The sequence below is a fragment of the Pistacia vera genome, unplaced genomic scaffold (genome assembly GCF_008641045.1).
Source record: "Pistacia vera cultivar Batoury unplaced genomic scaffold, PisVer_v2 Contig233, whole genome shotgun sequence".
Lineage (NCBI taxonomy): Eukaryota > Viridiplantae > Streptophyta > Magnoliopsida > Sapindales > Anacardiaceae > Pistacia > Pistacia vera.
Genome location: NW_022196039.1, coordinates 978,539 through 1,003,145, shown reverse-complemented (window position 1 = coordinate 1,003,145; position 24,607 = coordinate 978,539). Strand labels below are relative to the sequence as shown.

Below are 24,607 nucleotides of genomic sequence, written 5' to 3'. Positions count from 1 at the left end.
CATAAAACCAATTTAATTTTAGTGATGACAAAAGAAAACAAATATTGACATGTAGTTTTAATTGTATTTGTTCTATCTCTTTTTGTTGATATTTTTTTTATGTTACATACATATATCTAAAATAAGTTGTTGCTGAATATAACAAATTTTATTTGTATCACAAATATCATCTGATGTTTGTTGCCGAACCATATAGCTTTAGTAAATCATTTGTAATATACCAAACCATTATTATTATTCTTAAAGGAAAACAAATATTGATATGTAGTTTTAATTGTAATTGCTCTATCCTTTTTGGTTGATATCTTTTTATGTTACATACATATATCATGAAAATTAACCATAATTTGCTCAATAAAACTCCAATTGATGAGAGATTTGAATCTTTAGAAACTAAACAGACAAGACTTTAATTTGATATATTATAAACTTAATTTGGAGATTTGTAGCCCTCCTGTCAAACCATTCTTTTTATCATCACTCACATTTTGGTTTCCACTGAACAGTTAGTAGTAAATTCATCATAACTTTCTCAATAAAAATCCAACTGATGAGAAGTTTGAATCTTTATAAACTAGATAGATAAAGCTTTAATTTGATATATTATACGCTTAATTTGGATAACTTTAGTCCCACTATCGAACTATTCTTTTTATCATCACACACATTTTGGTTCCCCTGTTTCTCGATTTCCACTGAACAGCCAGTAATAAATTTGTCGTACTTGCTCAATAAACCTGTTGCCGAACCATTCATTTTATCATCACACACATAAAACAAATTCAATTTTATTGATGACAAAGGAAAACAAATATTGATATGTAGCTTTAATTGTATTTGTTCTATATTTTTTTGTTAATTTTTGGATTGATTTTGTTGTTTGATTTGTGGGTTTTACAATTATCGTCTTTTTTGGGATGCTATCATCAAATGCTTTTTTTTGCTATAGGTAATGGTTAATTCTATTTGCAACAAATGGATTTGTGTCACATGACCTTTATCTTTTTGGCTTTTTCAATGCTTTAATTAAGTTATCTTCAGATTATAATGTTGAAGTTGTTGCTTTCTATGTGAGTTCTCTTCTCAACATTCTTAATTTTTTTTATTTCTAACATAATAATAATAATAATTCATTTTCTCTTCTCAACAATCAAAATCCGTTTTTTCCTTTGGCCTTGCAAGTTTCTTGCTTAAAAGTTCACATTTTTCAACAAGGTTTATCTTTCTCTAATTGATTTATAGACTTATCAATAATATCTAGTGGGTTATCTTGCGATTTTTTTTTTTTTGCTTTTCTTGACAAAGTTTTAAACTTTGGTTGTAGATGTCAAATGGTGGCATATTTGGGAAGAACCATGATGATACAGACTTTGAGTTCAATTTGTGGATATTTTATTTATTGATTTTTTAATTATCAATTCAATATAAAATGAATTTCAATATAGAAAATATATATTAAAAACACAAAAAAAAAACCAATAATAATGTAAAAAAAATATAATAAACATATCCGCGTAACGAAATTTGAAAATGAATATAAATTACAGAAATTGCAGGAGGCCAATATAAATTTTAAGTTAAAATAGTTGATTTTGATAATATTCAAGTGATATTAAATATCATACATGATTCATTACAAAATACTGACATCGAATATCAAAGATATGTCTGCAAAAATAATATCAATTGTTGCTAAGAGCTTGAAAATACATGTTTTGTTAGTAATTTAATTTGATTATTTGTGGAAAAATATATTTTTATTATAAAATTTGAGTTAATTATTTCATAAATATATTTTATGGGATCACGAGTGTCTTTTGAATATTTTCAGGTTATAAATGATATTTAACTTATGATGGGTTTAAACATACCTTTGCTTGTTTATCGGCCATTGCTAGATGTAAGATAGTTTAACCATCGTCATCCTTAGAATTCACAAACTCGTGATCATTCATTGTCTCCATCAACAACTTCATTGCCTCTAATTGGTTGAATTGCACACACAGATGTAAAATTGTCTCACTTCGCTCCATTAAGACTCGAGCAGAATCAGCTCTCACCTTAACTAACTCTTTTAAGACATTAACATGACCCTTCATTGCTGCAATATGCAGAGGGTTTCTCTCATCTTCATCACAAACAAAGCAAATTTCAGGATGAACACGTACCAATTTTTGCACTATACCAAGGTACCCTTTTGCTGTTGCGAGGTGAAGTGGTGATGCTTTTCTGTAATCAAGTTCTCTTGCTAGCTCAGGCTTACGTCTCAGGATTTCGTGTATAAATTCTTCATGTCCAAGCATGGAAGCTACATGTAACGGTGTCTCAGTGTAACATCCCACCAATAATCTATCGAGAACGAGGGGTTGTTCATTAAGCACGTTAAGCAAATTTTGAAGATTACAGACTCGTGGGACAGAAAGAATGATCACTGCAGCGACCATTTTTGCCACCGCAGCAATGGGTTGCGGGCCTGTTATGGTTATTTTATTTTCCTAATCCGAATCTGAATGGTTTAAGGCATCTAATTCTTTCCTAATTAACCTTCAAAACCTAACACTATAAATAAAAGTCTTTAATTAGTTTTTAGGGAGATTGGATAAAGAAAAAGAGCGGTTACTATTTTGAAGATAAAAAATGTAGTTTTCGTTCATCAATTAGAGAAGTTTTTCTATTTTTTTTCTTGAACTCATGTTATTGAATACAATGATTGTTTTTAGTATTGAAATTATGAACTAAATTTCTTTTCTAGGACTAAAGATGTAGCCCAGTTTATGAATATGTATTGATTTTATTGTTGTTAATTTTAATTGAGCATTAATTATAAGTTTTATTATTGTGTGTAATGTTTTCAATTCTTAAGGCCTCGAGAGGTAAATGATTTTATGGGTTGGGTTGAGATCGAGAGATGAAACTTGATTAGTCTAAGGTAATAAAACCATAGATTGAGCGAACGCTAGAGATAAGTTACCGCGATCTGTGAGGTTTTGGTAAATTTTATAGAACTTAATGATCTCTTAGTTTCTAAATCTACTTTAGAGATATTTTGGGTTGTTGCTTAATGGTTAATTCGCTAATTTTTTGAGAGAAAGTTAGTGAAATATTAGAGAACTTAGCCTTTAGAATAAACTTAATTAGGTTAGCAATAATTGTCAATGCATATGATTAAATTGGTGTGAAATTTGTGCCATAGGTTTAGTCTTATTGATCTTTTTACCAAACTATTAATACAATTTTGCTTTTGTTTACTTTTTAATTTGTTTTATTTTTCATTAATTTATTGTTAAAATTCCGTTTCATTATATGGCAATAAAATAGATTAGTTTGATACTTGGTAGGTAATTCTCTTGGGATTTGATACTCGTTTACTTGAGCTTTACTACTTGCACGATTTCTTATACTTGCGAATAGCCTGTACAAGGTGATGATCCTGAAAATATAATTATACCATATAATATTTAGGTGATCTTCTTAAATTGGATGAATGATTTAATGACATTTACCTATAATTAATATTAATAATTATACATGTATAATTATTAATTTTATGTTAACACAACTTTGTATATATATACAATTTATATTCACTTTAAAATTTGTATAATTTAACAATTATTATGTTTTAATCTAGTTAGTTTATTTTGTTAGAATAAATTTATTTATAATCTATTTAAAAAACATTAAAAAAATATACCCGTACAACGCACGAAACCACATTTAGTCTAATAAATATATGGAAAGTATTTTGGCTGTAATCTCAAACATTTTTCTTTAAATTATAAGTTAGTTTTATCTGGATAAGCTCTCCTGAATTTTTTTAGAATGAACTCTTTCTACTTTATTTTACGAATTTCAAAAGCTTATATTTTATATTTTAATTATTTGTTATATTAACTTCTGTTTTTTTGGAAGGGAGATAATTATTTAAATTTATTTTTTAATAGAAAAAAAGAGCTAAAACTCTAAATTAAATTAAAGTATATTATTTAATTGAACTCTAATTAAATTAAAATTATCCAGAAATTTAAATGTCAGTACTCATTTTCCTAAAAAGAGTAATGAAAGTATTAAAAATATATTATCCTATATCTCCTTCCCTTGTTTTCTTGATTGTGACTCCAACCCAGAGTAAAACAGATACGACACCGTTCCTGCCTGCCGGCAAGTACCGTAACTGGAAGTTGAGCTGAGGCAGTGCTGCCATATCTCAGTTTCACTTAGAAGCAAAAATGTCATGGCTAGCGAGATCCATCGCCAACACTCTCAAACTCGAAAACGACGACGAAGACGATCGCTCACCTAACACCAACACAAACGCCAGTGATCCGAATCCAGAAGATTTACAATCCGATCAAAATCAAAACCAATCAACGGTCGACTCCCCACGCGGAGTCAAAGAGGACCTCACCGAACTCACCAAATCTTTCTCCCGCCAATTATGGGGCGTCGCCTCTTTTCTCGCTCCTCCTCCTCAACAACAACCTCAAATGTCCGATCAAAGCCAGCCGTCCGATCAAAACCAGCCGTCCGTTGAAAACCAGCTGTCCGATCAACTCTCAGATCCTGATGTTGCGGATGAGGATGTTATTGAGGGGATCAAAAGCGATTTCGCCGAGATTAGCGGCAAATTCAGGACTGGAATCTCGAAGCTGTCGAACAACATTAATGTTTCGGAGATCTCGAAAATGGCGTCCAATTTTCTGCAGTTTGCCTCTGAGATGGAACCGACTGAAGCCGTCGGTGTGACTGAAGAAGTATTGATTTTTGCTAGAAACATCGCGCTGCATCCCGAGACTTGGCTTGACTTTCCAGTTCCTGATGATGAATATTTTGATGGTACCATTCCTTCTTAATTAAGTCACATGTACTGTTTGCAAATTGACATTTAATATTATGTGACCTGACAGGGATTAGCGGCTTTAGATTCCTATTTTAGTTAAGAATTGATGAGAATGCTCACCTACCTATATGAATTCCTTAATTTTAAGTGTGGTAGGGTTTATGATTTGTGCATTTTGCTTTGTGACTAAAAAGAATGGAACTGAAGATATGAGACACAAGTTTAGTTGCTATGTACCTTATTATAATATTTGATTATATGACGTTGGCTACTAATCTCTGAGAGGATGTTAATAGGTTCTTTGATATTTCGATCATGATAACTTGACATTTTATTTTTTAACCACAACTATACTGATTTGAGTTGGAAACTCAACTTTTATTTCTATATTGGTTTGGATTGAAATAAAAGTATGTTCATTTATCGTTATCAGTTCATTTAGATTTTTTTTTTCCATCTTTAAAAAAAAAAAAAAAATCATGGAATTAAGCACAACATTTAATTGTTTTTTTTATTGGATGGAATGAAGTAAGAATTTTGCAGCTTATCGCCCATTGTGAAGCTATCTGTACTTGTGAAGAACCTTATGAAATCTATTATATCAGATTCATATTTTTATGCATATTTGCCTGTGGATTGTTGATTGGGTTTGCTATGAAAGAACTCTTATTGCCCATTGTGAAGCTACTTGTACTTGTGAAGAACCTTGTGAAATCTATTATATCAGATCATATTTTTATGCATTTGCCTGGTTGTTGATTGGGTTTGCTATGAAGCATCTGTTTTTGGTGGTATTTATTTCTCAACTAAATGGATCAAATATGTCAAGCATCGTTATAATCAATTTGGTTCTTCAGATTTTGACATGTCTGACGCCCAACAGAGCATGCTTTGGCTGTGAACGTCTTGCACCAAGTTTAGCTGCCTCCAGGATTGAACTTTGCCCTGGGCACATGAGTGGGTTGCTTCTGGAAGATATATTTTGTATTCTGCACCTAGAATAATAAAGATGATGCCGAGCTTTTGTCAATCCCCAAGTATGTTCACTTTTGTTCAAAAACAGTTTCATTTTCTGTAATTGCTTGATTCCTGTAGGACTCAATGATGCACAGCATGATGAAGTGTTTTCTATTGATGCATAATACAGTGCTGTGTTTATGTCACATACTGAAGGAGAGACTTTTGGAAAACCTTTTTTTAATCCATAGATGAGGTGTTTTGTGGTGATTGGAAGATATTGATTGAACCATCTGGAATATTGAAAAAGACATGAAATGCAGGAATGAATTTATGAGAGCTAATAATGTGTAGTCTGCTGACTAACCTATCTTATGGTAGTGTTCCTGCTGCGTTTGACCCCATCCCCACATTTACCAGCAAAGGGTGCTAATATAATGATTTATTTGCATTTACCATTTGATACACAAAGAGATAAATGTGTTTTTTCTTGACATGTTCTACTCTCTTTCCCTGTTTTGCTTAATATCTTGTTTGCTCATCTGCTCGTCATTCTCAAAATACAAACACTTTTTCCTATTTCAAGAAACTTAGATCAATCTCTTATGATTACATATAGCAATAAGAACCTTATTGATCAATGCCCAAAGCAAAAAGATTTGACATATATTAGTAGTAAGGGGCCTGTGATTTCTTGTTTTCTACTCTCTTGAATGGCGATGCTGAAGATCATTAGTAATCTTCTTTTATTCTTTGGTTAAATTTTAACTTGTAGGTTGTTTGGTTAATAGGAAAATGAGGGATGTGAGTGCAAAGTAGGGAGAATATAGAAAATTTTGGATCTTTTATGTTAAGAAAATAGTTCTTCTAATAATGATTGGATAACTTACATGTGAACAATTCTGTGATGCTGGAACTTCTTTCAATTGGATCCTTGCTTTTACGTCATGGAACTTTCCTTTTTAACTTCTATACTGTGGGTTTGAACTTTTCCGCTATTGCACCTGCTTAGGCCTTTTCCTTTAGACTAAAATTTTGCTGTACATAATTCCCATCCTTCTAGTCCTGTCTTTAGGAAGGAAGAAGAGTGATTTAAAGTGTTTAGGGTTGGGAATGCCAACTATTTTGGTTTGAGATCCAATGTAAAATAATTGCATAAATATCAACTAATAGGGACTAAAACAAAATAGATGAAATATAATAAACAGATAAATAGATGAAGAATAGAAGGTCTAAGATCTATTTTTCTCATTCAATTGTCTCTTATTTCGTACAAAAAATTTGCAAAGGGGAGGGGTTTGTATAGGATTTCCAGTCACCACTCAACCAATCATTTTTTGCTATAAAGTTGCTTGGTGTCATGGATATAGCAAACTAAATGAAATGTTGCCATTGTGCATGTGTCTAAAGATGGCATGATGGACCATCGTATTTACAACACTTCCTCCTAGATCTCCACCAATAAAATTTACAATACACTCATGTTACCTATCATGCCATTTGTAGACATATGGCACAAGGTGGAACATTTCGTTTAGTTTGCTACATGTGTGACACAAGCCAATGTGGAAAATTTGATTGGTTAAGTGGGTGCTAGAAACATTGCATCATAGAGTGTTTTCACATAGAACCTTCAGCCAAAAATAATTTGGTTATTACATAAAATCACTGTAAATGCATTTGTTTCTTACCTAAAGATAGAATTAGAGGAGAGACATGATTTTGAGTTTAAAAGAATAAGCCTAATAATAACAAGAATAGGAAGCGCAAAGCCCATTAAGTATGAAGATGAAACGAAAAAGAAGTTTCACGTTAAAAAATGAGGATGCATATGAAGGAGGTTCCTATATCACTAGAAGCGCATTTGTTGTCGATGTCATGTCAGCAAAAAGCATGAAAAGTGTAATAGGGTAAGTATTGGGAAGACGAACAGTGAGTTTCATTTTTTTACCTTCAAAATGTCATGCATATAAGAAAGTTATACTAATTTGTTATGCATTTTAAGGTGAAGGAATTACTTCTCTGAAAAGATCTCTCCCATGGTTGTTTGAATTCCCTCACTTTCCTATTAACTAACAACCTGCAATAATGATTTAACTAGATAAATTGTGAGTATTACTGATGATCTTTGCCAGTAAGGGTTTTGTGCATAAATGATTTTAATATATAGTTACAAACAATAATGTTGGGAACTAAATCATCTCATCCGTTTGACTGAGTGACTTTATAAAATTCATTGTGCTGGATTGCAAAAGTTCCTTTCCAAATTTGCTCATTAAATAATATGGTAAATATATCTTATGAAAACCAGAGATGGCTATCAGCTTATTCCTTTTCTAATTTTGGTCACTTGTTAGACCTTTTTAGCAGTTTCTTATAGATGGCTGTGCTTGCAGATAGTGGAAGCGAGAGCAATGTTAGCACACGAGTTAAGAACAGAGCTGAGGCAAAGCCAGAATCAGTTCACTCTTTAATTGGCTTTCTGATTCAAATAAAATTGCTGGAAGTGATGCTTATTTAAGTGAAACTGTTGAAGCACCAACTGGCCAAAATCTGAATCAGTGTCAGAAGCATCGCCTTTGATGCAGCCCCTTCTGTAGCAACAGCTGAATTTGAAACAGAGAAGCACTCAGTTAAACTACTGAGATGCAGGTTATGACAGTCCGTTGTCAAGGAAGTGCCTGTGGACACCAAACATCAACATGCACTATCTAGTTCCTCGCTGGAGTTTAGATGAAGTTTGAGGATGATGGTGATGATTGGTTGAAAGAGGAAAGCTCAGAAGTTGTTGGTGTGAGGGGTTCCAAATGCATTTGGAAAGATGAGGATGTATCGTTCAGTGATCTTGAGGAGGAAGATGAGATGTGCCTCCAAGTTATAAGAAAGCAACATCTGGCTCTGATTCTTCAACAAAAGATTCAGGGTTGGGTTCAGCTAGGCAGAAGCTCTGCTGATTCAGCTAAGGATATTAATTCTGTTGGTGATCAACATGCGGGTCTCAGAAGTAAGTGCTCGCAATCCTGAGAGCAAGGAATCCAATGATGGCTTGATGTTGATGACATTGATGAGATGTGATATACCATAAGAGCCTTTGGGATTGTATGTATATGCATTCTTATTGCCACTTCTTGTGAATAGATTGCATATTTGGTTTCTTCATTTGAAATTAGGATTTGGGTGCTGTATGTTTGTAAATAAAGCCCTATCGAATTGGACATAATGTGCACCCGAATTTAATCGTTATAATTAAGCACGATGATGAAAAGTATGCATGTCATTTAAAGCAGACGGGAAAATTTCTGGGAAAATTAATCTACACCTAGAATAAAGGAAAATACGTAGATGGGATTAGAAGCTGGAATACTCTCAATAAACTTAATGTTGCTTAGATAAACGCGTTATAAAGTGCGTGTAAAACAATGTGATGCTGGGTCCCTGTGTACAGCAGTTGCCTTGAGAATTTGCTGGTAGATGTTTGGTTTCATCATACATGCTTGAAAGAAGTTTTTATTTGCATCATATACATTGATGTTGGAATTTCTCTTTCCAGGCTAGCCAAAATGGATTATTATTTTGTGATGTGAATGGAAAGCTAACTTTGAAGTAATTGAGGAGAAGTTGTCTCTTCAAGGATCTCTTTACTTTTAGCTGGAAATGACTGAGTACTAACCTCTGTTTTAAAAACCGAACCGGACCGGCCAGTCCAACTGGTTGGACCAGGACCTGGGCCTTCTCGGGTCGGTTCACTCTTTTTAACTATTTGAAGTTTAAAATATAACAAATACACCCCTGATTATTCAGCAGTCCCTGAAGGTTTCAAATCTAGCAAACACACCCTCTGGCCAAATGCAAATCGCAATGACCTCCCCTTTTTCGGCGATCTTCCACCTTTCCTTACTGTTGGAAACACCTTCTGAGTTTTGACTTTCTCCGGCGCTGTCACGCTTCATCTCCAGCAGTCCAGTCGCTGCGTGACGTTTCGTTGTCCACCTTCACCGCGAGATTTTTCTTCCATTTTCCGGGTCGATCGGCCTTCTCTGGCATCGACAGGCTTCCTCAGCCACGATCTACTTCTCCCAAGCTCCCTTGCCGTCATTCACGAAGATCCAGTCATCTCACCAAAAAAAGCAATCGCGACTAGTGACTTTACCATCGGTCTACCATTTTCCGGTGATGCCTCTACTTGCTAGCTGTCGATTCGCCCTCCCATCATCCAATCTACCCTCCCTGGTGTGTCGTCGCTGCTCTCCCAATCGATCGTCGATTTGCATTTGGTCAGGGTTGTGTTTGCTAGATTTCAAACCTTTAGGGTCTGATGGTAATTATTAGGGGTGTTTTTGTTAGATTTTAAACCTATCAAACCATCGGTTTAACCAGCAGTCCAATCGGTTGGACGGTGAATCGTGACCCGACCATCAGAGCGGTTTGCCCTCTGGTCCAGTTTTTAAAACAATGGTACTGGACCCTAAGATAAGGCAGATTTAACCTTAGTGATTTGACCAACTCAAACATGACATCTTTTTATTAGTTAAGACGGATTTACCTGAGATGCACCCACACTAAGTCAGTTAAAGAAGAGCAGAACTTAGAAAATTAATATATGACCTACATAAATTCATGAAAGGATGTACCGTTGATTCTTTTTTGGTTAAAAAAAAGGAAGATAATGTGAATTGCGAAGTTGAATTATGGTGATAGTGTCTTTTAATTTGTTCGAAGTCATCATTAAATAATTGATGTAACGGGAATGGGTAATGGTTTGTCTCAGGAGTAATACGTATTTATAAATCTGATTAGAAAAATATTAAGGATTATGCAGAAATCTTGAGACTTACGGACAGAGTAGACGAGGAAACTTGAAATCCATATAGAAAGATCTTAATTCTTCTTTTTAAATATTTGACGTATAATCTAATGATTTGATCATGTGCAGAGCGGTATCGAGAAAAGCATGTTATGTAGATCCATTCATTACAACGAATACTAACTAGTTAGGACGCTTAAACTAAGCTTACATACAGACTAATCTAGAGTCACACATAAGCACAATATAAACCAGTCCCAACTTAGGAACTCTTCAGGATCTAAGGGGGCCGAAGTTGCTTGAAATGCGCCCTAGGTGAGACCACAACAAGCTTCCTAGGGAGAGTCTTGCCCTATTCTCTAACTTACTGTTTCCGCCGCCGGCTCTGTTGAGATCTGGAAAAGAAGCTTTTGAACTCCAACTAGAGGATTTGTTTACCACCAATACAGATCCCCCTATCTCTTGTCTCACTAATTCAATTGTAGGTGCATCTACCTCATGCCCTGAAGCATCCGTAACATAGAAAGACCCAGTTGCTCTATCTCCATTTGTGCCTATCTCAGATCTCGATACTGAGAGACCGTTCTCGCGAAACACTCGAGTGATGTCTGAGAGCAGTCCCATTCGGTTCTTTGTGCTAATGTCCAGCCTCAAACCCTGCACAAAGTAGCCACAACGCCATTCAAAAACTTAAACTGAGCATGAGCAGCAGGTGATATAATGTCGACTTACATGCGAAACTCTCCTTTCGACTGCAGCTATCAAGCATTGTGTTAGTTTTTTCCTCTCGCTTTCTTTATCCAAAGTGCAGCCATCCTTGTGCCTTATAAAATACTCCTACCATATAACAATTATACATAACAGAATATCAAAATCAACTCCATGTTAAAATATTTGTGAAAATGACTAGAAAGACAAGTACCTGATCAGCAAAGGAGCCCTTTGAGCTAACAGCGGCATGGAATACTACATACTGGAGGTCAGTTAGAACACATACAGTATCAAACAACAACTTCGGCCTATCTAAACTTCTCACATTAACTACTGAGTACCCTTTCTCCTTGCAACCTTCTATAAATACATGTGTCCTAATACACCCTTTCCAGTGTCCAACACCGTTCTCGCATCCCTGACACTGGTCGTAATCCTCGTCAGCATACATCAGCTGGTGGAGCCGCCTTTCGGTGTGGGTCCGACCCACGACCGGGGTGGTTAACCTAGCACTTCTCTTCTCCCCTTCCCTATGATGGGCAGCAACTACAATCTCTAGCTGCTCTTCCAAATGGGCTAGCCTATCTGGGTCTGTGATTGGGCCACTGTCTAATCCATCTTCTATGTAGAATATGCATGCTGATCTGGTGTTGTGAGTCCATGCCACGGCAGCAGGGACGTGGCACCCTAACTCATGAAGCACTGCTGATATTTCGGACATTAGACCCGGTCGGTCCGTCCCAGTCACCTCTAAGGCTGTGTTTTCAGCTGAAACATGCCGTGGCCTCACGTCTCTTTTGAGATGGGTTTGTACTTCCTTTGCAATCCCTCCTCTTCTATTAGTACATAGCGCCTGTTAGTAGTGATTTTACATCAATCATTCACATGAATTCATCCTTAAACATGGTACGTATCAGTAATAAAAGTAATGTCCTGGAAATGTTCAAAGGATTGAGTTGGGCCCCGATAGTCAATTTTGGCCCACTTATTTGATATCGGTAGGTAAGGTAAAGACCTAAAAAACTTGGCTAAAATGGGTATATATAATACGTATTACTTACTTAGATGTGTATCCAAAAAGTATACTATAATTGTATTGTATGAGAAGTTGAGAGTTGGGACAGTAGTGTTAATAAAATATAAATAGAGGTATGAAATAGTTGAGAATTTAGAAAGAGAGAGAAACCTGCTGAATGTAAAGAATAAGAGTTTCATCAGTTATTTTGTTGGCGAGCTGGTCTGTGACGTGGAACACTGAGCGCCATGCAATCAAAACAAACAAGGCCACATGAAATTGGGTCAGAAGCATCATGGGTGAATCATGTGCAGCTCATAAAGTTTACCATTACATACTAAACAAATACTATTTCCTTTTTCATTATATAAACGGACACGTACGGTATTAATTATATATGTAAGTATGACAGAAGGAAGCACTAACCATCCATGAACCATCCACCATCAGAGGAAATGTATGATTTTGATATAACCAGGTCAAGATCTGTCAAGACTTGAACCATCTCCAGCAATATCCCGTGCTTGTTTGCACTATCGACCTGTTTAATTGATTCAGGATTATTTACAAAATGCAAATCTGAGTGACAAATTGATTGGAACAGGAAGAGTTGGGGTTTTGTTGACTTTATTGAACTGATTTATGGTTTGCAATGAAACATTACGTCAGTTGGTCAGGTTCCCTAGAAGGAATCAAAGAGGTTACATAGATGGCTTCTGCTTAACATTACTACCATGCAGGTTCTTCTGACAATATAAAGCATAGGTGAATGAATAAATAATAATCAATAATCCTAAACGTAAAAGCTTTTGCCTTTACTTTATTTGTTTTCTCGTGGCTATCCAGTATCCACTCGGCTAATTAATCTATAAGGGAAGTGGGAATGTGCAGGCAGGCATTGATGCCTTTTTAATAAACTTAACATTAGAACCATATAATATTAGTTTATTCATGGTAATGCTCATATGTTTAAGTAATTAATTCTATATTCTTCTCTAAATAATGTTGAGATGGTATCTTTCTCAGCTCTTACATGACACATCTATGGTGGAATCTCCAACAGCTAATTAAATAATTAACTTACTCATTAGTTTATTCAAATATTAAACTCAAAACACATGATTTAATAAAAATAGCTCCATATATAATCTATGCATATCATCATCTGCCAAAAGGACCACTATCAGAATAAGATATTAGTTCTAACCTTTACAAGAGTGCAGTCTGGGTAAGCGTCGTTATCGATACAAACCCTGCAATGCCAAAACAGAAGCAGATTAACTTGAAAGAGGAGAAGAAAAACAAAAACAAAAAGTGAATATATAATTAAGGGTTATGAATTTATATGTACCTTGGAGGGTAGATTCTTTCGATGAGTGATTCAAACTCGGGATCGATGTAAGGCTTGTAAGGAATGATCTCCATGAATTGTTGTTAACAGAGCTTCGCTTTCATGGACAGCGTGGATGGAGCCTTTGTAATCGAAAACCAAAGGCCACTGTATTTATGCAAAAGACAGACTTATATTTTAGAATATTCAAAACACAATAAGACAGATAATCAAAACGTGTTTATAAATGAGATAAGGGAGAGAATGGCGTCTAGCTTGTTTTTCAAGTTTATGTATTTGAAAATTTGATATGGGAATTCAGTTGCATCTACATTACTGTTTCTTTCGTTCTACAATTTGAGTTTTCCAAGCCCTATAAATTAAATTTATATACAAGTTTCGAGTCAATCAAATTGAAAAGGGTTTTATTTAGCTTAGAAATTAAACTTGTTAAATAAGGAACGAAATTTCCTTGAAAATTAAGGGTTTTTTTCTGAATTCAGAAAACTAATAAAGAAGAGAAACAGCTGCAAATTTCTGTTATATTCATGTATCTTCTCCAAGAAGAAGGTGTGACAACTCTTAATAAACAAATCGAATCTTTTAAAAAGAGATAAAAAAAAAATATGAATGTTACCGCAGAATCAACGAAGAAAACCTGACGGCTTCATACAAAACGTATAAACATAAAATAAAATAAAAACAAGAAATAATTAAAACTTACAATCGAAGGTAGAAGAAGTACAGTTGTATCACAACTCTAAATACATATAAACCCGTATGAAAACTCACATCACAGGAACATTAATTTAATAGCTAAAAACTCTAGAAAACTCCATAATTGCTGATGGTATATAATATCAAAAAAAAAAAAAAAAAAAATGCAAGAAAAATCTGACCTTTACATATGTGGAGATGAAATTTGTTCAGTGAGGCGAGGAGATGAAGGAAGGTGATGAATGAGAAATGGGAAACGCCTACGTAGAAGTTGTCATTGCTGAATAAACATAATATTCTAAGTTTAGAAGAATTCGATGGTAGCTGACTTACAGAAGCGAAACAGATGGAGAGTCGTTATAACAGAATAACTCTTTCAAAACTTGGAACTTAACTCAAACTCTTTTGGGATTTCTCTCGGCTTCCTCTCACTATCTCTTTCCCTTTACTTTTGTTTTTATGAGAATAAACAACAACGTTTTGCTATAGGTTCAGAGAATAAAAATAAAATTAAAAAAAAAAAAAAAAAGAAGCAAAATTGTATGTCTAAGGTAATATCATATCAATTATAAAATTTCGAAAATAAAATATTTATTCGAGATATTTTCCTAATTTTAATACAAAATCTATAGATTACGTTTTTAAAAATTATTTTACATATACGTATAATTATACCTTATTTATATCTGTTGGGTGGGGGTGTTCTTGTATAAGATATATCATAAACCTCAATTAAATTAATTTACGACTAAATAAGTTTAATTTGGATTACACTAGACCCAAGAGTCCTCCGAGTTAAGGGGTGAGCACAGCGGGAGACTAAGACTAAGACATTCCATATGTATTCACCACGTTTACAGTTGATTTACACGTGGCGAATGATGCTTGATAACATGGTGTCAACCTGCGGCGGCCCGCCCACGAGGTTAACAACACGTGTTTATGTGGGGGCGGTTGGATTTTTTTTTTTTTTTTTTTTTTTTTTTAAAGTTGGAATTGTTTGTTTTGAAGAGGGTGGAATTTGGAGTATTACGGATATACCTAGTCAAAAGCTCTGAAAAGTAGGAACTAAAGAGATGATGGACCCCATGTGACGTGGCAGGATCATGGTGGTTTAAATGTCTGTGGTGCTTTAGATTTTAATGGATCATGACCTTATCTACATTAACCAATTTCTATCATTTGAGTACAGCTGTTGATACGAGACTGACGGGATTATCTTCCTTATTGTCTGTCATTTATTAAAATTGTATTTTACTTATATTATTATTATTTTTTGTTATTGATTGATGAGATAATGTCTACATATAAACTCAATTATTAAGATTTATTGCTTTAATTTAAGGTAGGTTTGATCTTAACATTCATAACTAAACGTGTTTAATCAAGATTATGTCATCATGTATTACACCTCACCAAAGTAGATATTTCATTTTCTAATTTACATTAGATGATTTGTATAAAAAAACTGTTGTTTTTGATAACAATTCAACCAAAAATAAAAAGACGTATTCTAAATCAAATAAAATTCCTTTATTCATTGTTTTTTTTTTCTTTCTACATAAATACTTTTATTGTTGATCTATGTGTAACTTATTCTGATGTTAACCAGTGTTCCTCTTTCAAATCTCTATTTTTTTTACATTTTAATATAATCTAGGATCGAATCTAATTTTAAATATATAATAATTTGATTATTTTTTGACCAAAATTAAATTATTTTAAATAAAAATAATCATGTCCTTAGATAAATTTATAATTGAACTACAAATATTTTTTTCTTTTTTTCTTCATAGGTGTCCGTATCAAGACTCTGAAGTTAACGATGGATAAATTTCTACTAACCACACTCCATCGTTAAATCTTGTTTGTTTTTCAGTTAATTTTGAAAACATATCATCTATTGAGTACTGTTTATAGGTATAATTTTAATGTTTTTATTTGTTTTGTTTATAATTATATTGCCTCAAATCAAATAAAAAACATCAAAATTATACATTCAAATGCTTTATAGTAATTAATCCCAGTGTATAATATCATTTATTATTGAGCTATAAAAAATCAACTTCAGCCTGGAGGAAGTTGTTGTATGTATAAAGTTGCAGACACAGACACTTGACTTCAGCATTATCACACAACCTGCCACATCTAGCCGACCCTCCAATCTTTCAATGCTCAAAAAACAAACAAACACAGAGCCTATTGCAAACCAACATTAACACCTTCTATTTAGAGCTTTTAACTTATCTAATTCAGAGGCGCTGTTTGGATTATTCAAAAAGACAACCTGATCATTTGCTCTTCTCTTCTCCATCTTTATCCACACTTCCCTTTCCTGTAAGATACGCCACTCTCATCTTCAACTACTTTTACGTCATCCCTTTTCTTTCCTCTGCTTTTGTTTCTATATTTCTCTTTACTCTCTTCATTTAATATCTAATTCACCTTTTGCAAACTCCATTCTTTGTTGCGATATTGATACTGTATTGATTTATGGACCTACAGTTGGTGAAAAAGGGTCTTGATTTTTCACGGAAAAAGAAGAAATCTCTTCTTTTATTGGTAGCTTGTAGTTTCACTAGTTATAGTATATACAGGGCTTATCGTTTGCCTGTTGTAGCACTCAAGAAAAAGAGAATTTTAAAGCTTTTAGGAGCTTTGTTTTCTGTGGCAGAAGCAGTTTGTGATTCTGCGGAGACAATTGGAGTCGTATCTAGAGAGTTGAAAGATTTCTTGCAGTCAGAGTCGGACCAAATCCCCAATAGTTTAAAGCAAATTTCCGAGATAGTGAGCTCGAAAGAGTTCTCAGGGTCAGTAGTTAATGTTACACAAGCTGTAACTGTGGGAACTTTGCGTGGATATAAACTGCATTCTAGAAGTGATGATGGTTCAAATGCTAATTCAAGTTTTATGAATGAAGTTATGGATAAGGTATTTACACCAGCTGGGTCTGGTTTTGCATCTGCTATTGTTGGAAGCTTTGCTAGAAACTTGGTTATGGCCTTCTATTCAGATGCTCAATCTGTTCCAGAATCACATTCGGATTCACCTAATTCAGTTCCAAGATGGTTGGATGAGGTTTGTAGCAATGACAAGTTAAGAGAGCTGATTGGGGACTGTGTTCAATTGTTTGTGAGCACGGCGGTTTCTGTTTATCTTGACAAGACTATGAATATAAACACCTACGATGAATTCTTTACTGGATTGACTAACCCCAAACATGAAAAAGAAGTGAAAGGCATGCTGTTAGCAGTCAGTAATGGTGCAGTTGAGACTCTTGTCAAAACATCTCATAAAGTTTTAACAAGTTCTAAACCAAGTTCACAGTTTCCATTAGCTATTCAGAAGTCATCGGGTAGAAATGAGATTGTTTTGAGCGCAAGAAATTCTTTTGGCGAAATTGAAAATGGCGGATGGGTTGGGAAAATGTCTTCTACAGTGGCAGTGCCAAGCAATAGAAGATTTGTTCTTGATATGACTGGAAGATTTACCTTTCAAATGGTGCGATCTTTCCTTGAAATTTTACTGGAGAAAATACAAGATGCTTTGAAAAGATCTTCTGATGTTGTTTGTGAAGCTGTTGTTGACAGCAGTGTTGAGGCTGCGAGATATGTTTCTGCAAAGTCTTCTGCTATTGCAACTATCTGTCTCACTTTGTGCTTGCACATATTGGATAGTGTTTGGATTATGGTGCCTGCTTAAGTTCAGTATTAAATGGTGGTGTAATTCCTTTTCTTTATAGTAAGAAAGCAAATTCTTTGAATTATGTTGTATGATATAGAAAGCCATGAATGTAATCACTTGGTAGGATTTTAAAATATGTGACTTTGTACCATTCTCCAGCAATTTGGAATATAATGTTTAGACTATAATGAGCAACCATGATCAGCTTTAGAAGCTATATGACCAGTTGCTGAAAATTGATATCTTTGATTGAATGGATAATTGCACAAAGTATGAAGTCTTCATTCTGTGGAGTGTGGAGTATGGCCACTTGCTTGGCTTATTTTCTTTCCTTATGTTGTCAGGATGAATTGGTTGCGTTTAGTTGTTTAGATTTAAAAGAGAAACAACAGGAGTCAGGACCTAGATAAGCATTGCCTTACAGTTAGGTGGCTTTGTTATGGCCCTATGATATTTTCAAATCCCAACCATTAAGATACCACAAATCTTGGCTTCTTACATGATCTGTTTAAGATTGATTCTACTTTTTCCGATTTGGATATTGGAGTCATATGTCATAGGATGAGTTTCCAGGGTTAAAATCTGCAAACCCCTGGAAAAATATACTTATAAACTAAATTCTTCTCAACTGTAAAATGGTTATGGATAAACCCTATCAAAATTTGACGGAATAACATATTAAGTAATTTGATGCCATTATGTGAATACACACTTTTACTTGGAGATATTCTTTCCCTTGATATCCAACATATATCTAACACAGGTTACCTTCTTGGTGTAACTTCCGTAATCTGATCTGTTTGGAATTTCCTTGCCCTTCGAGTCCAGGATAATTCTAACACAGCTCGCCTTCTTGGTGTACCTGCCTGCTTGCTTTGAAAATTTGACTTGAAAAAAGCTTTTAACAATCCAACCATAAATCCTGTTGGAATGAAATAGTATGCCATTAGCTACGGGGACCAGCGAACAATTTAACAGGTAGAGAAAAAAATCAAATAGTAGTGACGAAAATGATTATCACAGTATTATACAGATCAATAACTTTCTATCAGATTTTATTTCAGATGTATTTTCTCGTACAATACTATAAAGTCTAGATATTATTTCATTGAAATAATTTTCAAGCTCTAACCTTAAATTTAACAAGAATGAAGAAAATATAAAGACAAATTCTCTAAAATGATTACAGGATGTATATTTGTCCTAAATCACATAAAGACTAATATTTCTCAAAAAACAACAAATTTTCAGGTATTATGAACGAAAATAGTTGATATTCATTTAAAAACTTCGAGGTAAAAAGCATCTTTGAGGTGATTTCCGTAAAATTCAAAAAATTATTTTATGTTATTATTATTTTTTCTTTTTTTCCTCAAGCGGAAGTTTGAATTCAGCCAGACATTTCAAAGCAAAGATTTAGTACAATCCAAGTTCAATATAACATAAGTACACTCTAATCTCCATCTCAAATCTACATTGGTGAATGTAACAAACATGCATGCTAGACATCTACCACGTTGGACCTTCTATAATTAGCAAGGTTCAGCAGTGGTGTCTATCAGAATGCTACAACTCAATGACAGTTCTACAATGAAGTTGCCTATACTTTCTGCTTCAACCAGTAAACTGAACAAATGAACTGATTTCACCAGTACATCAAAGTGTGCATTTAGGAACTAATTGCATCCAATTAAGTTGCATTAGGTTCATTCCTATATGCTATAGTTGAACATCATGAGCAACAAACAGCTGAACAGAATTCAAGCCTCTTCAGAAAGTAAATGGAAAAAGAAATTCCTGCTCACCTTTCACAAAATAACCAGTGTGAGGAAATTCAAGATGATATTTGCGAACTTGAGTTTGAATCAGACCCCTTGGCAGCTGCCTCTTCCTGAAGCTTTTTTTTCCAATACTCATCAAGCGGTGGTCCAAAAATAGCCTTTCCTGAAACAACTCCAATCCTGCAAATGGTTAATTCATTCTCACAGTCAAGAGTATTTACCATATGATTAGATCGAGCCTGTGCAAAACTTAGAATTGCAAAAAGGATTCTATCAGATTTACCAGTGTAAAAGATGAATTCAAAATTTAAGTGATAGTCCACAATAACACAAACTGCATTAATAGCTGAATATTAAATACCATATTCAAAGAGCATCGGTGCTCAAAGAAAGAAGAAACAAAAGAAACACAGTGTCATGGTTTCTGTCCTGGTTCTATCAAAAAAATCAAAGACCAGCAAATTTGGAATTAGTTCTTCAAATTTGAACACTACCCATGGAAAGCTATAGGTTTGCCACAATGTTTTAACCAAGTATATGAATTCGAAATTGCATACATGAGGCTCTATGAACTTAAAGAAATAGAACATCAAAAAAAAAAAAAATACGGCTATATGTATACAGATTTGCGTATATCCATACCCAATATAGGCATGCACATAAGTATCTTTCTTTTGTTTCTGGCACCACCTACTGCGTGACTTTAGATCCTTATTGAATCACACGACATTTGGCTTGTGTACAGAGGCATTTTTGTATTAATGCCATCATTCTCACAAACATTATTAAAAACTTTGAATTGGAGGAGTTGAAAATAAAAAAAGTTAAACTAAGGTATAGATGAAGTAAATGTAAACAAAAGGTACTCCAAAGAACACAAAAATTAGAAGGGTGCTTGATTATGAGATTTCTTACTTTTCTGCTTCTATTACTACAGTCACATATAAATATGTCTTATCTTAAATAAATTTACAAATAAAGCACCAAGATTACTCTTTCAAATCATGAAAACAAATGCAACAAATGCTATAAGTATGGCCACTATCATAGTTAAACATACCAATGCGACAAACTAATCTTCATAAATCAGCATGTACAAATCTATCCGCTAACGGCTTATCAATCTTTCGAATCATTATTACAATGAAAAAGTAGGACGACGCGTTTTCCAGTCCAAGTTACAATTAACTCAAAACATATAAAATATAGAGTAATCAGGAAAAAATAAATAAACTCACACAACTGCTCCAATCACCATTGGGAACGAGAGAAACCTGCTTCTACCGAACATTTTCAAGCGTCTTCAATTCGGGGTTTTCCAACAAAGGTTTTGGATATAGGAAGTAATTTCATTTTACTTGAATCCAGATTAAATTAAACCCGGAAAAGAATTATTTGACCCGAAATAAATCTGGATCGTGGATTTTCTGACATGGGCTGTTCAAATGGAGACCAGCCCACCATACAATAAGTTATCGACCCAATTCTAACTCTTTCCGACTTTTCCCTTAGAACAATAAGACATATGAAAAATTATATTTGTAATACAATCTCATTTATACAAATTAATGTCTTATAATATAATTGAATAACTTAAAAATAAAAAATATATGAAATATGTCAGATTATCACATCTATTTATAGAGATTAATTTCTATAATTTACTTGTATATGTAATTTTACCCTTATTCTTATTATATTTATTATCATTTATATATATTGTGCCTGATAAATTTTACCATCACATATGTGACTAAGGAACTGGATAAATAATGTCAAAAGTTGGGACCTTATGAATTTAGGAGTATATATATATATATATAAAGAATGGATTTTTATCCTATGTAGCATCTCCTTTACGTCATCACTGATAAGTAACCATTATGATTATTTGACCAAAAATCAGATCCTTGTTTGGAAATGTTTATTTTTGTTTTTAATAACACTAAACCATTTGTTTTGACAATGTGAATAAATGTTTTTAATGTTTAAAGTGTGGATCTATACTAGATGAAAATTCACCGTAATAAAATCATGAATAATCGAAAGACAATACATCCAGACCCACATTTAGGAAAAACCTTTCAACAAAGCAAACCTTTTATCAGAGGTTTGCAACAAGTTTAGGATATAATTATGGTACATTTCATGATTCTTTGTATATATACCAAGAAGAAGTTTTAGTCTTCCACAGACTTCCTAAGAATCTTTGTACTGAGTTTTATCACTGCTAACCTAAAAGACCAACCTCGATTCCCAAATTTCATATATATACATTTTGGAGGGTTGGTCTTTTTGGGTGGCATGATGGTTACCTCCCCTGAAGGTTTGCAAAATTTGACTGTGAAAGACTAAAACTTCTTCTTGGTATTATACAAAGCCCATGAAATTTACCATAATTATTCCTAAACTTGTTGCAAACCTCTTGATAGAGGGTTTTGCATTTTAGTTCATTATGCTAGATGTCATCATTGATAAAGTATACTCAAGCTTTCATTATGCTTAACCACATCCTGTTTTATTAGTGATGACCTAAAGATATTTGTGTTTAAACTCACAAGGTTCATATTGCTAAGTATACTTAGCAAACCTTTATATATATATATTGACCTAAAAGATATTTGTGTTTAAACTCACAAGGTTCATATTGCTAGTATACTTAGTCATCACTATAAACAGGATGTGGTTAAGCAATAATGAAAGCTGCTAGTATACTTGTGAGTTTACTGGTGAGGAAGTCAATTTATTTATGATTTCTTAGTCTTTTCATCTAGTATATCATTGAAGAAATTAATGATCTTCTACAAAAAAATTAATTAGGAAAAGCAAGTCTCCTTAGAGTTGCTCGGCCTTTTATGTTCAAAAAATGCTGAACTTGAAAGGGGAGTTCCAAGACTTGTCATAAATTATAAACCTCTTAATACAGCTGTGACTGTGGTGGGATAAATATGATGCACCCATGTGTTTTTCACTTGATCTGTTCTCTAATTCCAAATTAGTAATCTCCCTAATTTGATCCGAAATTTAAAGTCAAATGGTGGGATAAATATGATGCATCCCATGTGTCCAAAGAAAAAATTCAACTTTGTCTCTCAAATTTCCCTCATCGAACTCAACAATTACCCCTGAAATCGGCAATTTTTTTTTTTACAGAAAAATACTGTGGCATTAGTATCCTTAGTCAGGAGCCAAAACAAACAAGAACTTAAAGAAGAAGAAGAAGGTTTAGGGCTATAGGTTTGGGTTTGTATAAATCAAGGTGATTTTTATAAATCGATTTCGTTTGGACATTGATTGTTTTTGTTTTTTCACTATCAAACCATGAAAGAAAGGTATAGAATTTGGTGTGTTTTTCATAAAGTTGTAATAATTTGTTTGAATTATATCTCTTTCTTTTTTATTAAAGTTTTTGTAGAATGCTTCCCTTAATTCTTGATTTCTTTTGAATACAAATCCTTTCTTAAAAGGGTTTTGTCTATTTCAAAATTTCCAATCATGTTTAATTCTGAAAAATCTGTCATTTGGGAATAGGTCAAGACATTCTTGTGATGCTCTTCCCCATCTTGTTGGAGAATGTTTGAACTGAATAATAGGTTGTGGTATTGTTGAGGAATTATCTATTTCTTGAATATTTGTTTAACTTGGCCAGGTCTGGTGTGTCTCTTACTGAACAAGAAATCTTCTTTATTCAAGAAGTTCTTTGGGATTTAATGAGGATAAGTGTGAGTCATTAAAACTTATTCTTGGAGGCCTAATCCAACACTTCCATAAGAATTTTCAGTTAGTTTTCAATCTCTGTATTTTGGATTGGATGGGTTAAAGTTTAGGAATTCTCATTTTTAAAGGTATGACTGCATTTGCTAATAGTCTTGAGTGGTCTTTAAGCTCATGTTTTGTTTTGGCTCTTGCTAAGGATACTAATGCCACAGTCTTTTTCTGTAAAAAATTAGCGTTTCAAGAGTAATTTCCTGAGTTGGATGAGGTAAATTTGAGAGACAAAGTTGAATTTTTTCTTGGACACGGGAATGCATCAATTTATCCCATCATGACTTTAAATTCTAGATCAAATTAGGGAGATTGCTAATAGTTTGGACAATTTCATATTCCCATGTGTAAAATCCACGAGAGGTGGAACTTTGCTGAGAAATGAAGTGATGGAGGGAAATTTGAATCTGCTTTGGAAACTTTGAATTTGAGCTTGAACTCATTGAATCCTTCATGGACAATCGGGGTAGGATTCGGGAGTTATCCAAAATGATCCCACCATTGGGAAAACCAATTGGGAATTTGAATAAAGTATTTCTTTTGAAATAAATCATCTAGGAGTGCCTGTGATGACTATTTTGGAGAAAGAGTGATATGTTCCAGGCCTTTGATAGTCCCATAATTATATCCACGCGGATCAAATTTTGGGAAATTTTTTTTTTATTGGTTTGGGTTGGATCCCTAATCAGAAGCTAAGGATTTTCATGATATGAAGGGTTGATGAGTGATAATCCTGGTTGGTTTTTATCTTCATAGTGTTTAAACTCAGAAGAGTCGAAATCAACAAGAATAAATTCATAAAATTTTTGAGTTTTCTTATTCTTCAGGGATAATGAAACCTTTTGGAAAATTTGTTGACTAATTGTTTAGGGTTATCAAAATCATATCCTTCTTCGAAACCAAAAGATTTGAAGGAATCCTTTTTGAATATATTTTGTCTTGTTTAAGGGCTTTTAATGTTGTAGCTATAGAACAGTTCTTTGTTTGAAAAAGCATTTGAGTT

General features: G+C 33.7%; 3 protein-coding genes, 1 long non-coding RNA gene and 1 pseudogene across 4 annotated transcripts; 2 read left to right on the top strand and 3 right to left on the bottom strand.

The window, feature by feature from the left end:
- Positions 1-1,850: 1,850 nt before the first annotated feature.
- LOC116131390 lies at positions 1,851-2,444 on the bottom strand (annotated as a pseudogene).
- A 1,592-nt stretch (positions 2,445-4,036) lies between these two features.
- On the top strand, positions 4,037-5,741 carry LOC116131389. Its single transcript, XM_031417037.1, has 2 exons — positions 4,037-4,836; positions 5,698-5,741. The coding sequence occupies exons 1-2, from the start codon at positions 4,230-4,232 to the stop codon at positions 5,739-5,741; spliced, it is 651 nt and encodes a 216-aa protein (XP_031272897.1). The 5' UTR covers positions 4,037-4,229.
- Positions 5,742-10,737: 4,996 nt separating this feature from the next.
- LOC116131424 (ACT domain-containing protein ACR1) lies at positions 10,738-14,815 on the bottom strand. Its single transcript, XM_031417072.1, has 8 exons — positions 14,557-14,815; positions 13,679-13,825; positions 13,535-13,580; positions 12,754-12,868; positions 12,499-12,566; positions 11,524-12,165; positions 11,334-11,438; positions 10,738-11,258 (listed from the first exon to the last, which is right to left on the bottom strand). The coding sequence occupies exons 2-8, from the start codon at positions 13,750-13,752 to the stop codon at positions 10,875-10,877; spliced, it is 1,434 nt and encodes a 477-aa protein (XP_031272932.1). The 5' UTR covers positions 13,753-13,825; positions 14,557-14,815; the 3' UTR covers positions 10,738-10,874.
- Positions 14,816-16,700: 1,885 nt separating this feature from the next.
- On the top strand, positions 16,701-18,319 carry LOC116131452 (protein PHLOEM PROTEIN 2-LIKE A10-like). The gene has a single exon (XM_031417105.1). The coding sequence runs from the start codon at positions 16,868-16,870 to the stop codon at positions 18,074-18,076; it is 1,209 nt and encodes a 402-aa protein (XP_031272965.1). The 5' UTR covers positions 16,701-16,867; the 3' UTR covers positions 18,077-18,319.
- Positions 18,320-18,754: 435 nt separating this feature from the next.
- LOC116131465 lies at positions 18,755-21,175 on the bottom strand. Its single transcript, XR_004128251.1, has 3 exons — positions 21,078-21,175; positions 19,864-20,019; positions 18,755-18,980 (listed from the first exon to the last, which is right to left on the bottom strand). It is a non-coding gene; the product is annotated as an uncharacterized LOC116131465 (long non-coding RNA).
- Between the last annotated feature and the right edge of the window lie 3,432 nt (positions 21,176-24,607).